The 12,281-nt window shown below is 40.8% G+C and overlaps 1 protein-coding gene across 1 annotated transcript in view; it reads left to right on the forward strand.

Moving 5' to 3' along the window:
• The first annotated feature begins 312 nt into the window (after positions 1-312).
• LOC117521848 (solute carrier family 25 member 36-A-like) overlaps positions 313-12,281 on the forward strand; it is a 46,898-nt gene continuing 34,929 nt past the window's right edge. The window contains exon 1 of the mRNA XM_034183202.1: positions 313-690. Within this exon, the coding sequence (XP_034039093.1) occupies positions 650-690 (41 nt within the window). The 5' untranslated portion in view covers positions 313-649. The remainder of the gene's footprint in view (positions 691-12,281) is intronic.

A 12,281-nucleotide genomic window follows, 5' to 3' on the forward strand; every position in this document is an offset into this window, starting at 1 on the left:
AAGACAATTGTTTTATGACTTATGGCTTAAAAACCCAAATGCTGTACTACTTTAATCTGGAAATCCTTTCATCCATATTCAGCAAACCTAAAAGCACAAAAAATGCACCCATGTGCTGCTTTGGCCTTGGGAGATACAGCGCTGAACCCATAACCTCTACGGCTGAACCACTGTGTTCTGAACTGATTCATTCAGTGCGCTGAGCACGTGAACACTGCGTGATCAGGGCGAGGAATGTGACGTCCCTTCAAAGACTACCCAATGGCAGCGCGGTTTCCCAGCACAGTAAATAGTGTTCGTCCTCCTTCCTCGTCGCTGCAGCGAGGAGAGCAGAGGAGAAATCTGACATGTTTCTGTAAATCAGCCACAGAAACATTCTTAAAGCAGAGAATTATTCTTCTGGTTTCTGTGAGCTTGTAATTTTACAGTGGTTTATTCGAAAGGAAGGCTTTTGTCGCTTTGAGCAGACAGACTCGGCCCGCCGCGTGTTTTGAAGGATCATCGCCTTCGTTGATCATCGCCTTCGTTTGACCAGCTCGTCCAGTTAGAGACACAAAAACACCGAAAAGGAGATCGAACCGAGCGGAGCCGTGCGGGAGCTGTGCGTGCTGCAGCCCGAGGTGTGCTGCTGGACAGGGCATGCTGAATAATGAGCCAAACGGACACGCTGATTCATTTGTTTGCTGGAGGGTAAGTTAGTAACGATGGTGTTTCATAATCAGCTTCCATCTATTTTATTTGATCTGTTAATGTTCTGTACGTCTTAAAAATCTTATTTCTGGTCCTCGTTTCCTGATGCATCTGCGCGCAGTACCAAAATAATCGGCCTTCCAGCTGAACTTCCTGTCAGTACTTCAGAATATTATAAATTCCCCCCAAATAATAATATAAACTGGACATTGAATTGTAATTTAGTCTGGATTTCACTTCAGTATCTGCGATCTGTCTGATGTATTTTTTTGGTCAAAATTTCGTCATGTAGTTCTCATCGGATATTTAACTGATTATATTTTCGGCTCTTATTTTGAAAGCAACTTCCGTTGGCAATGCCGTTTGTAGCCATCTTTATTAAGTCAGCCAATCGAACGAGTGAGGTGGTTATGTGAGCAGCCCTGTCTGAATTTAGTCTGTAAAATTTTTATTTATGAAGCTAAGAAGGATAATAATATGCCACTCTTGAGATAGATACCTTTATTTTATTTACTCGAGAGTTCCGCACAAGAATTCCCCAATAAGCCCTTTCACACTCTGGTAATGCGCGCGACCAGGCTGGTTCAAAGGTCAAAAGGTGTAAAAACGTAAACAGATGCTCTGTCGGTCAGTGACAGCATCAGTCAAACAACTGTCTAAATCCATAATAAACATAATTTTACAGATGCTTATAAGAAGGAGTAAAATGCAACTTTTACCAAGCCATTACAATATGGCCGTGGCTATTCGCACGGCCACTGTGTCCATAACTCTCATTTGGCTATTCGCACTGAAAGACTCTAGTGGCAAAACTTGGAACTACTTGTATAAACAAACATACTGCATTAAAGATGTCATAACCTTTAATATTTTTCGATTTTGATTTTTTTTTTTTTTTTTTTGTATTTGGCCGTGTCCATAACTCTCATTTCACTATTCGCACGGCAAGACTCTGGTGGCAAAAGGCCAGCCCCATGTCCATAACTCTCATTTAATGCAGTATATTTGTTTATACAAGTAGTTCCAAGTTTTGCCACCAGAGTCTTGCTGTGTGAATAGCCAAATTAGAGTTATGGACACAGCAGCCGTGTGAATAGCCACTTCCTATAAATATTATAAATAACTACCTTTGAGATTATCCTAAATGCTTTCTCCACCATCTGAAGCGCACAAGAAAAGCTGCTGGAGAAAATTCCTCTGTGCTTCCGCAGAGATTAGAGATGGTTTTATCAGCCAATCTCGTAGAGCAAATGATTACTCCGCAAGAAATAATTACTTTATATAACGCAGCATCCAGCAGCACACAGCGCGGCATCCAGCGGGCCGCGTTGGCCCAGCGAATTGTCCGTCAGCGCGGGTTAAATGCGCAGCAGTGCCATCGAGTCATGCCACTCTTATCATCCAGCCAGCCGGACTTGAGTTTGGATATTGGGTCGGGGAATGATTTGCCGTCATCATCTTTTAAAAGGGCAGTAATCTGTTGCTTTGCTCTGTTGTGATACAAATCCGTTTTTAGCCCACCTGTGTTTATTATACATGATCCAAATCACAGGCACATGTGCCTATAAGCCTTATAAATGACACAGAACATGCAGGGATATGGACCAGGTAGTTACTTCATGATCATTCCTAGAGACACCATTCAACTGCCATTCGCCAACCAGATCCAGATTAATTTTATTTTATTCTTCATCAATAATTTATTTTACACTCTTGGAAATACAAAGTGCATAACATTTATAGAGGTCTGCAAAGTGATCAGCTGATTCTATGTTTACGAATAGACCCTGCCTGAGTTGGCAGTGGGTCGAAGTGGGCAAAACCTGGATTTTCAGTTCGTGTGCAGCATAAGCTTCAGTTTTTCTTCCTTGGGACACCAGTACCACGTTTTCACAAAAAAATCTTTCAAGGAGTCAACACTCCAATGGGAAAAATAATCAAAGTCTCTGTCATTCTCACTGCCCACACTGTCAGTCATGATGCCTCGAGACTGCAGTTTACACCTCTTGCTGTTTGACCTCGTGCGCGAGACCCGGAAGAGAGCGAGAGTGTGAAAAAGCTTATTGGAATCTCATCACTGACAACGATTCGATACGCATCTCGATACACAACCAGCGATATGCTATTGCGATACATGACGATACCGACGATATGATGCGATATGATTCACCCCTGTTCCCTATTCAATGCGACTTGATATGTATTTGACGGCGATTCAATTCCTCACAATGAGATTTGACACAATACAATGCGGTTCAACATGATGCAAAGAAATTATACCAAAATTTAAATAGAAAATAAGAAGCTGCAATTCAGTATGGTCCTATGGTATTCTTCTTCTGATTATAATAGAGTCAGAGAATTTGTTTTACTCCTTGTAAGCAGCAGATTTACCAGATGCAACATTAAGGAACAAGAATCAGTTCTGTCATGTCATATGTGGAACCTGTTTGATCACACTGTCAGAACTGAAACAGTACAGTAAACAGTAAACAACGTTACTCTTAATGAGTGACTTAAAGTGAGTCACTCATTGAAAATCATGGTGTTACAGTATGCTCAAATAAACAAATCCATACGGAGACCAATGAAAAGGTCGAGCATGTGGAGCACCACGACGGGTCAGGAGTCAAAGGCATTGCCTCACATTTAGAGTAATCAATCTTATAGTCAGAAAACTGACTAAAGGAATAAACTATTTCAACGGCTCTGATTACAAAGGTCTTTTGGTCACTGAGAAACGTAGGACATCATCACAGTACAAGGAAATTTTAGGGTGGACGGGACCAATGGGTCATTCCTCAAAGCTTCAGCCAATGGCTCAATTGCACGGACAAACAGAAGAGGTGAAGCTGGACAGCCCTGCTGCAGCTGCACCTCACAGTTAAAACAGGGGATCTCAAACCATTGTGATAACTGATGTATGAGGAGAGCTACAGAGCAGAATATAAATTTCATAAAACTGTCCCCCAAATTGTATTTAGAAAGAACCTTCAATATATAAATCCACTCAATTCTGTCAGAAGCTTCTGTGCATCCGGAGAGCTCACAAGAGATTTTGCTTTGGACTCTGAACTTAGCCGTATAAAATTTGCAATCTCCTTGCATTGTTACAAGAAGTTTTGTCTTCTGAAATAATATCAGAGAGGATACCTTCAAGGGTTCTGGGAAGTATTTTAGAAATTAATTTTCGATCTGTATCCACCAGAACAATCGGTTTTCTATAGAGACTCACTGCAGCCGATATGAAGCCCATAACTGGATGTCGCCATGTTAATCAGCAGTGGCAACACGTGTGGGTGGCTCAGTTTGATGAAACAATGGGAACACGCACCTCTCTCTGTGTCCAAACCAGCTAAGCTAACAGGCTAACATGATTCAGGAGTTCATTAAATCATATTTTTGAGACTACGTAGCTGTTCTCATTGCGTTTTGCATTGGTGTGGACATTAACTGTTATGAGCCACTTATTTTGTCAGTAATCCTGCATTAACGGGACCTAACAGGTCAGGCTACTGGTGACTGCTAAAAGTGCTAATGCCATTACGTACAACATTAAATACCACAAGAATCTTCACTCAGCATGAATAGATCTGTTAGGACGTTTCACGACACAACAAGGCCATATTATTCCAGGTGTTTGTAATAAAACACTTCAAAACGACAGACACAGCCTTCCACAACAGCTATCAGCCACACTAAGTCTACTGAGTTACGGTTGGACGCTACAAAGGGCAGAGTCGCTCAAAGCCAAACACGGCTCTAATTATACATAATTATGCGGTAAAATGTCCTTAAACCAGGCCCGGATCCAGACTGGTTTGGACCAATGCAGTTGCATCAGTCAGATTTTTTTATGGATCGTTCATTATCGGGGAAAAAAAAATCTTGCATAATCCCGAATAGTGCGAACGTGTCCCCGCGGTGAACACAGCTTTTGATTTGATCCCACAATGCACCACGTAGGTGTGGAAAAATTCAACCCGGATCAACAAACATAACATCAGTCCAGTCGAGTCGATGATCATGGCATCCAGGAAAAAAGTTGTGCAAGGAAAATTGGGCACTTATTTCACCAAGAAACGGTGAGTGGTTTATAAATAGTTTTCAGACAATAGTGTGTTTGAAAGGCATTCTATGATGACTGAAATGATCTTTTCGGTGGTTTTCCGACCATACATGTCAACCTATACGGATTGTCTGTAAATTATACGGCTTTGTCCGAGTTTCAGAGTCATATGGACATACAAATAAAGTCGGATATTCAGGGTTTGGACTGCAGTGGGTCTGTAATCAACAGTTTCTGCAGCGCGACTCCACTTTCATGCGTGAACCATTGGAGCAATGCTTCGATCCACTAGTTCATTGGTTCTTTGATTTGCTGCTCTTCAGAAATGGCAAGTCTGCTTCTTAACGCCTCTCAAAGCCATTAAAATACCGTGAGTCACTTTTGTGTGTATTAAAGTCACTAACTGGGACTCATGTCTTGTTGCACAGCTACAAACACTACGCCGCTCTCTGCTGAGACAGAGTCCGGTCGGTATTAATAACTTCAAAATGAATTGCCGCTTTAAATAAAGTGACGCCTCTTTCCAAACACTGTAATACAGACAATAAACTACAATTGATTTAAAACTTTTTTCCTCCCAAAATGAGACGTGCTGTATTTCTTTACATACAGCATACAGCATATCTGAGCTGAGCAAGAGCTCAGCTTAGATATGGAAACACATTCATGCCAATAATACCTGAAAGGAAATGCTTTTGACAAAAACTACAGATTTGTTTATTCCTATTTATGTCCAGAGATCAAGGATCCACCATGTAGAGTTTATGATGTCCAAAGTTTAAGGATCCAGTGACCAATTTCATATTTATTTATTTTAAGACTCAATAAAATGTTGTTCAGTTTCAATTTAATCGGCTTATAAAGCGCCAAATCACAACAAAATCCGTCTCAAGGCGCCTCACATAGAACAGTTCAACATAAAAAAATTAAAATAAATAAATAATAAAAAAAAAAATTCAAATACGTCATTAAAAACTGAGGTAAAAGAATAAAAACAGATAAAAAATAAAAACTATTCATAAGAAAGAGAATAAAAATAGAATGAAGATTATTGAATAACAAGATGTGTACAATTTTTATTTATCATTGGGAAAAAATGCATGTCAGATTTTCACTCTTGATCCAGCCCTGTAAACTAAGCAATTAACCACCCTCCCCCCTACAGTTCTCATGGAGCAAGAAACTATCTGTAGACATCAAAAATGTTTTTTGTACCAAGTTATAAACATGGTTATTTCTACTCTAAGGTTGGTCATTTTAAGATGGAGTCCAATAGAAATGTGCCTCTGTTTTGGAGGCAGCCTCAAGTGGCAAGTCAAGAAACTGCAACTTTTTCTTCCAGTAGGCTTCATCTGGCACCATCAAAGCTTCTTGCTTGGTCAGTCATGGTGTTGCAGATGACCCCAGAATTAACATCCCTATTCCACACGACCATTCTATTATGATCCCCCACGATCCAGAAAAAGTCCAAAAACTGGAGGAAACGGCTTACTCCAGCATGCCTCCTGGCTGGCTTATAAAGTGCATACCTAGCAACTAGGGCTGCACGATATGACAAAAATTCATATTGCGGTATAAATTGAATCCCTTCACGGTAGCGGTATATATTGTGATATAAACTTAAGTGTAAAAATTATGTGTTTCTGAATGGGTCCCTTAGGAAAGGTAAATTGATCAAAATAAATAAATAAAATTGACCCCCAAAAAAAAGATATAATGTAATTTTGAAAACCTTTATTGTGCAGATCTCAAAATTACTGGTATATTTGCCGAAGGTACATCTAAGATGTAAGCCTAGATTTGATGTTGTGGTGAAAGAATTAAATAAATTTATGGTCAGCGGCTGAAGTTTCATTTCTTGAACACTAGATGGCACACCCGGTCTGAATACATGAAGTGCTTTCAGGAGGGTCACTTTCTCATTTACAAACTCACATGAAATGACCAGAACATTTTATAAAAAATACCTAATTTACTTATATTTGAAGTCAGTCTGGGTAATTGCGCTGATTTTTGTCTTTCTGCTCCGGGTAAAAAAATCATTGCATTATGAATGTGGCGCTTACTCAAATGTTGGACTCAGGTCATGACAGAGCTCTCTCTGCTCTTCTGTGCTTAGGGAAGATTACAGTTGAAAGGAATTTATGCATCAGCAAGTCAGTCATGATGTAGTTCAGAATTGTACAAACATTCGTAGAATTCCACAAATGAACGATTGTCTTTGCTGTTACATACTCTTTTACCAAGTTTATCTTTTATAGTTTTGATAGTCTGGCAGCCGGTTTAGCCTTTGCTAAATTTAAGTACTAGCTTGACTTATTACAAATTCATACATTCTGTGTTTTGACAATAGAATGAATTTTTGAGTCTCTTTAGGTAAAATAGTATCTAAGGCCTCCACAGTGGCATCAGATTGGCATCTCAGATGTTCTGGAGAATCACCCTGCAGTTTACTTCTACTACTTTCTTTTAAGATAAGTGGAAAATGAGATTATAAAACCACAATAACTGCGTTAGAGTTGGGGGATATGCCAGGGATATCGTTCTCAGTACTAAAGTATTTGAATTGTTCTACAAAGTAAAAGTAAGTCCCTGTGGCTGTTCCCTTGTTTTCGACACAGGTTTTATGCCGGCTGCCCTTCTGGCACAACTCCACATTACAAGGAGAAATGTGGCAGGGATGGGGTTTGACCTGGGAACCTTCTGGAATGAAACCAAGTGCACTAAGGACTTGGCCACCACCCCTGCTTGAATTGTTCTACAAAGTACTGTCTAAAATTTGGATTCTTAAGAAGATAATTTGGGAAATGCTAATTTGCCCTGGGATGCTGCACTCTGCTTCAGCTGGACATTACCAAAACACTGCTGAATGATCACGAATAACAATTTTTCCCAATCGATTCTAGAAGATAATTTATGTACTTTTGAATAACATGTATCACACTTGTCACTGGGGTGGTTAGCCTTCCGTACATCAATAAAGTTTATATCTGGATCAGCCAAGAGACTGAGCCTTCTGTTTGAGACTGTATTGATCTGTTCTATTTTCAAAATGTGGATTCAGACAAATAAATTCCCCACCTATGATGGAGGACCTCCATTGTCTACTCAGAGATGAGAGGAAACACTTTAGTGTAAAAGTCAGGGGAGCAAATGTTGAGGGGGTGGGGTTTGGGTATAGACTTTAAATAGGAGACAGGCTTTCCTTAGAGAGCCCGTTTAATCATAGCATGTCTGCCTAATGTGTCAGCTTTAATCTCTACCTCTGCCAAAGGTAAGGATTTTTTTACCAGGATTCCCTTACCTCTGCTTTTAGAAGTGAAGGAGGAATAATAAACCCAACCTCTTTTCTTAATATAGTGTCCTGTTGCATATGGTGCTTGAGGTGACTTGAAGTCCTCTGCAAAAATCTCAAACTTTTTTTTTTTTTTTTTTACATTGTTATTATGTGGTATTGTGTGTAGACGTTTGGGGTAAAAATGAATTTCCACCCATTTTGGAATAAGGCTGTGACATAAAATGTGGAAAAGGGGAAACGCTGTGAATACTTTATGGATGCACTGTATCTGATGCTAGCAGCCCAGAGATTTTCCTTGATCCTATTGAAAGATGCTGTTTGCAAAGCGACTTCAGTTGTAAAATCTGGGAAGATGTGTACTGGTTGTCCTCAAAAAAGAGAGTGACCCCCCTGAAGAATATGTTGCTTCACCCTGAAGTGATGTACCGTACTATTATTGGTCACTGGGGTGCATTTGTGCTGCGGCCTGGCTGGGAAGCAAAGTGGTGTGCCAGTTCCAGCAACTCTGGACTGTCTGGAATGTCCATGCCCAATATCACTGCAAAGAAATCAGTTGTCATTTTTGTGTCTGAGGTGACTAGAGGTCCCCTGTCTTAGCCATTAGGAACTCGTTGCATTTTGTGAGTGCAAGTGCGGTTAGCCTGTCATCACACTTTTGTCATGAAGTTTTCACCACAATGAGATGTGAGCCAAATTAGTTGAAGGTCAATTGTAAAGTGTCCATAGACAGGTGGATTTTGGCTCGAACAGATTCATTGAGTTAAAGAACCACTGAGAGGGAAGGGTCTCCTCCATTATCACTAGTGTTGTCATGTCCAGGTGATAGTGCAGGGTTAACTTTCTCGCTAGCTTGTCAAGCAATGGACAAGTTTCCATTTCCAGTCATATCTAAATATATCTCAAGCTGTCTGTGAATTAAACACGGCCACATGAGAAGTAAACTGTTGTTGTTCCTTAATTAATGAATAAATGTGCAGGAGCTGGCAAAGACACATCTACCTCGTCACCATATTGACAGGCCTCTTCTGTCATTGGCTACATTTACATGCCATTAATATTCGGGATAACGTCAATATTCTGGTTTCTGAATCATTAGGAATAACCTGTTTACATGCTTAAGCAGACAGAGTTACTCCTGTATACATGGTCATTGGTATCATTTGGAATATCCCCATCTAAACAGCGATGCACGTCTTCCACCGGTGCTTGATTTGTTCTGGCGTTCGTGCAAATCCTGCTTTGCGTAACTTTTCGGCCACCTTCTTGTAAATGTCGCTATCTCGGTACTTTCTACCGTCAATAAAAGACATATTCATGTCTTTCACGATGCTAATGAAATACTCGGTTTCCTCCTCGCTCCAAAAGTGTGGTGCTGTGCTGCCGCGTCTGGATTTCCCCATGCTTGTTTACCTCTGCTTCTGTGGTGTCCGGTGGGTTGCGCGCACCGCATACAAGTAGTTGCCGTACTCAAAAGACTAAGATTCCTTGCAGATAGGACATGCGCAGAACACAAAATAATGTTCCTTTCTATGGGGATATTCTGATGCACGTTTATATGACCTGATATTCGGGTTAGAAAAGAAGTAACCCAGGAGTCATAGTCAGGTTTTTAAAAAAAACGAATATGAGCATACGAGGTCTGTTAGAAAAGTATCAGACCTTTTTATTTTTTGCGAAAACCATATGGATTTGAATCACGTGTGATTGCATCAGCCGAGCTTGAACCTTCGTGCGCATGCGTGAGTTTTTTCACGCCTGTTGGTTGCGTCATTTACCTGTGAGCAGGCTTTGTGTGAGCAGTGGTCCACCCCTCTCGTCGGATTTTTATTGTGAATAAATGTCTGAATGATTTGGAGCTTTGCTGCATCAATTTTTTCCAGAAACTGTGAGAGACCTCCAGGTGGACACCATTCGGAAAATTCAGATGGCTTTCAGGGACCATTTTATGGGGATGACACAGATTAAGGAGTGCTCTAGCCAGTTTAAAGACCGCCCACAGCGTCTGAGAGCATGGCGCACTCCCAGCGCCGATCGACAGGCTGACACACCGCTGAAACAACCAGATCATTTCCAACGTGAAGGCTTTGTTGATCCGGGACGTCGTCTGACTTCCACAAAAAAGGCATAAGGCGTGGACATCAGCACATTCCACTGTTACAGGCGTTTTTTTCATGGAAAAAGAAGCGGACGGATGCACCACCGTGCCGCTCATGGCGCGGGACAAAACCACCTCCATGGTGTTCTCACAGGACGGCTTTGAGATGGATTTCAGACGGCTGTCGGTGGCTTTTTAGTCGTGTGACTATCCGAGAAATTGTGCATGAGCTCGACATGCCCCGACATGTCCTGTGAGGCTTCATCACGGCGTTGCTTTGCGCCGTGCGGGTCTGCCGCGACGCGCGGAATTCCTCCGCATGTCTGTCTCAGTGTGCCGAAAAAGTGCTGATGTCCACGTCTTCCACAATTCCTGTGCTAGTCAGAGGACGTCCCGGATAAAACACAATGTCCAGTTTAGAAATGAACGGCACATTCCACTGTTACAGGAGTTTTTGTCATGGAAAGAGGAGCGGAGGAATTTGGGTTTTTGCAGGTGTTTACATGGCCGTGTGCAACCGGGTTATTGCTAATATTCCGATTATGAAAGGGTTATTAGCTGCATGTAAACGTAGTCGGTGATAATCTTGAAATACACTTTTTTTTTTTTGGCTGATCTGAAAATGGCCGGCTTCATGCTTGAAAAACCGTATCTGATCCAGACTGCGGTGATGACCCCAGTGAATACGACCTTAGCTGAAAAAAAATACAAGGGAAAACCCTGAACATGGTAGGTTTTTCTTTAACCCATCTTGTGACGTCACAGAGATAGATACGTGTGTTGGGTTCCAGTGTGCTGCATTGTCTCCTCGAATTATTAACATCTGCTAATCTGCTGCTTATTTATTTGTATTTGTTTTAGTTAGTTCAGTCTGTCAGAAAATAGAGAGCGTAGTTATGTCAGCTTCCCATTGCCCTTTGTGGCATCTTCAGCTCATTTTGGTTGAATATTTATTTATATTTATTGACATGAATTTTGGTAGCATTAAGTTAAATGACTGATCCAATGCTGTTTAGTCGTGAATGTGACTTCTTTCTGTATTAATCCTGTTTATTTATATTTCGCCAAATCAAAACATAAACCACCCCAAAGGGCTTCACAGGGGTTTGGTCTGATCTTAGCAACCCCCCAAGCAAGCACATAGGCAGCATTGTTAGAAAAATCTCCCTCTGGTGTTTTTTGAGGAGGAAAACTCAAGAGATCAGACTCAGAGGGGTGACTGACTGAATAAACAAAATGCAACAAAGAATTGTCAAACATGCAAAACACAAAGATTTTGATGAAATGATGTTATTATATTCTACATTATGTGTGTCAGTTGCTCGATGTTGCAGGTATTGACACTACCACTCATACATATTGTTTTTGAATAGCTGCCTTGAGAAAATAAAATCTGCTTTTCTGTGCTCAATCCTGAGCAGAGGCCTCAGCACACACAGTTTACTCAGTCACTGACACGCCTGCTCATACTCAGCCAGCTGAAAGTAGTAGGCCAAGGGTCACTGCTGCTTGTGTGCACAAATATCAGTTTGCTTTTTCAAAGGTAAATATAGCTGCTGTTACGACAGCGGGTGAGCTTTCGTAGAAGGAATTTATTGACTGCGACTACGATGTCATAAGTCGCTGGCGGAAGGCTACAGCTCATTTTCATGTTCTTCACAGTATCTGCATTACATGTCAGTGACTTTACTGCAGTTTTTGTCTGTACAGCTGTCGTGGTTGAATGCAACAAGTTGTCTTAAGTTCTGGTCATGCAAGGTAACTTTATAATATGCAGCCAGCACTTATGTAAGACTTGTGTATTTTTATTTTTGATGAACAGGACAAAATCTGAAATTCAATTCAATCTGTATTCAGTTGAAGTTGTTATTTCACATTGAATACTGTATACTGTTGTTTCTGTTTATGTGCATGTGCATAGAGTTTCAGCCTTTTTAAATTTCATGGCACTTTGTCTTCAGGTTGTTTAACCGATAAGCGATGAATGGTGCAGTAAAATGAGTGTTCCATTATTGTGTATTGGAATACAGGTGATATCTCCTCAACTCAATGCACCCTGCTCAGCTTACTTTTTTTTTATATATTTATAACCTTGTTTGAACGTCTTGCCTGCCTGCCTCATTCCCATA

This window comes from Thalassophryne amazonica, chromosome 12 (assembly GCF_902500255.1).
Source record: "Thalassophryne amazonica chromosome 12, fThaAma1.1, whole genome shotgun sequence".
NCBI classification, from domain to species: domain Eukaryota; kingdom Metazoa; phylum Chordata; class Actinopteri; order Batrachoidiformes; family Batrachoididae; genus Thalassophryne; species Thalassophryne amazonica.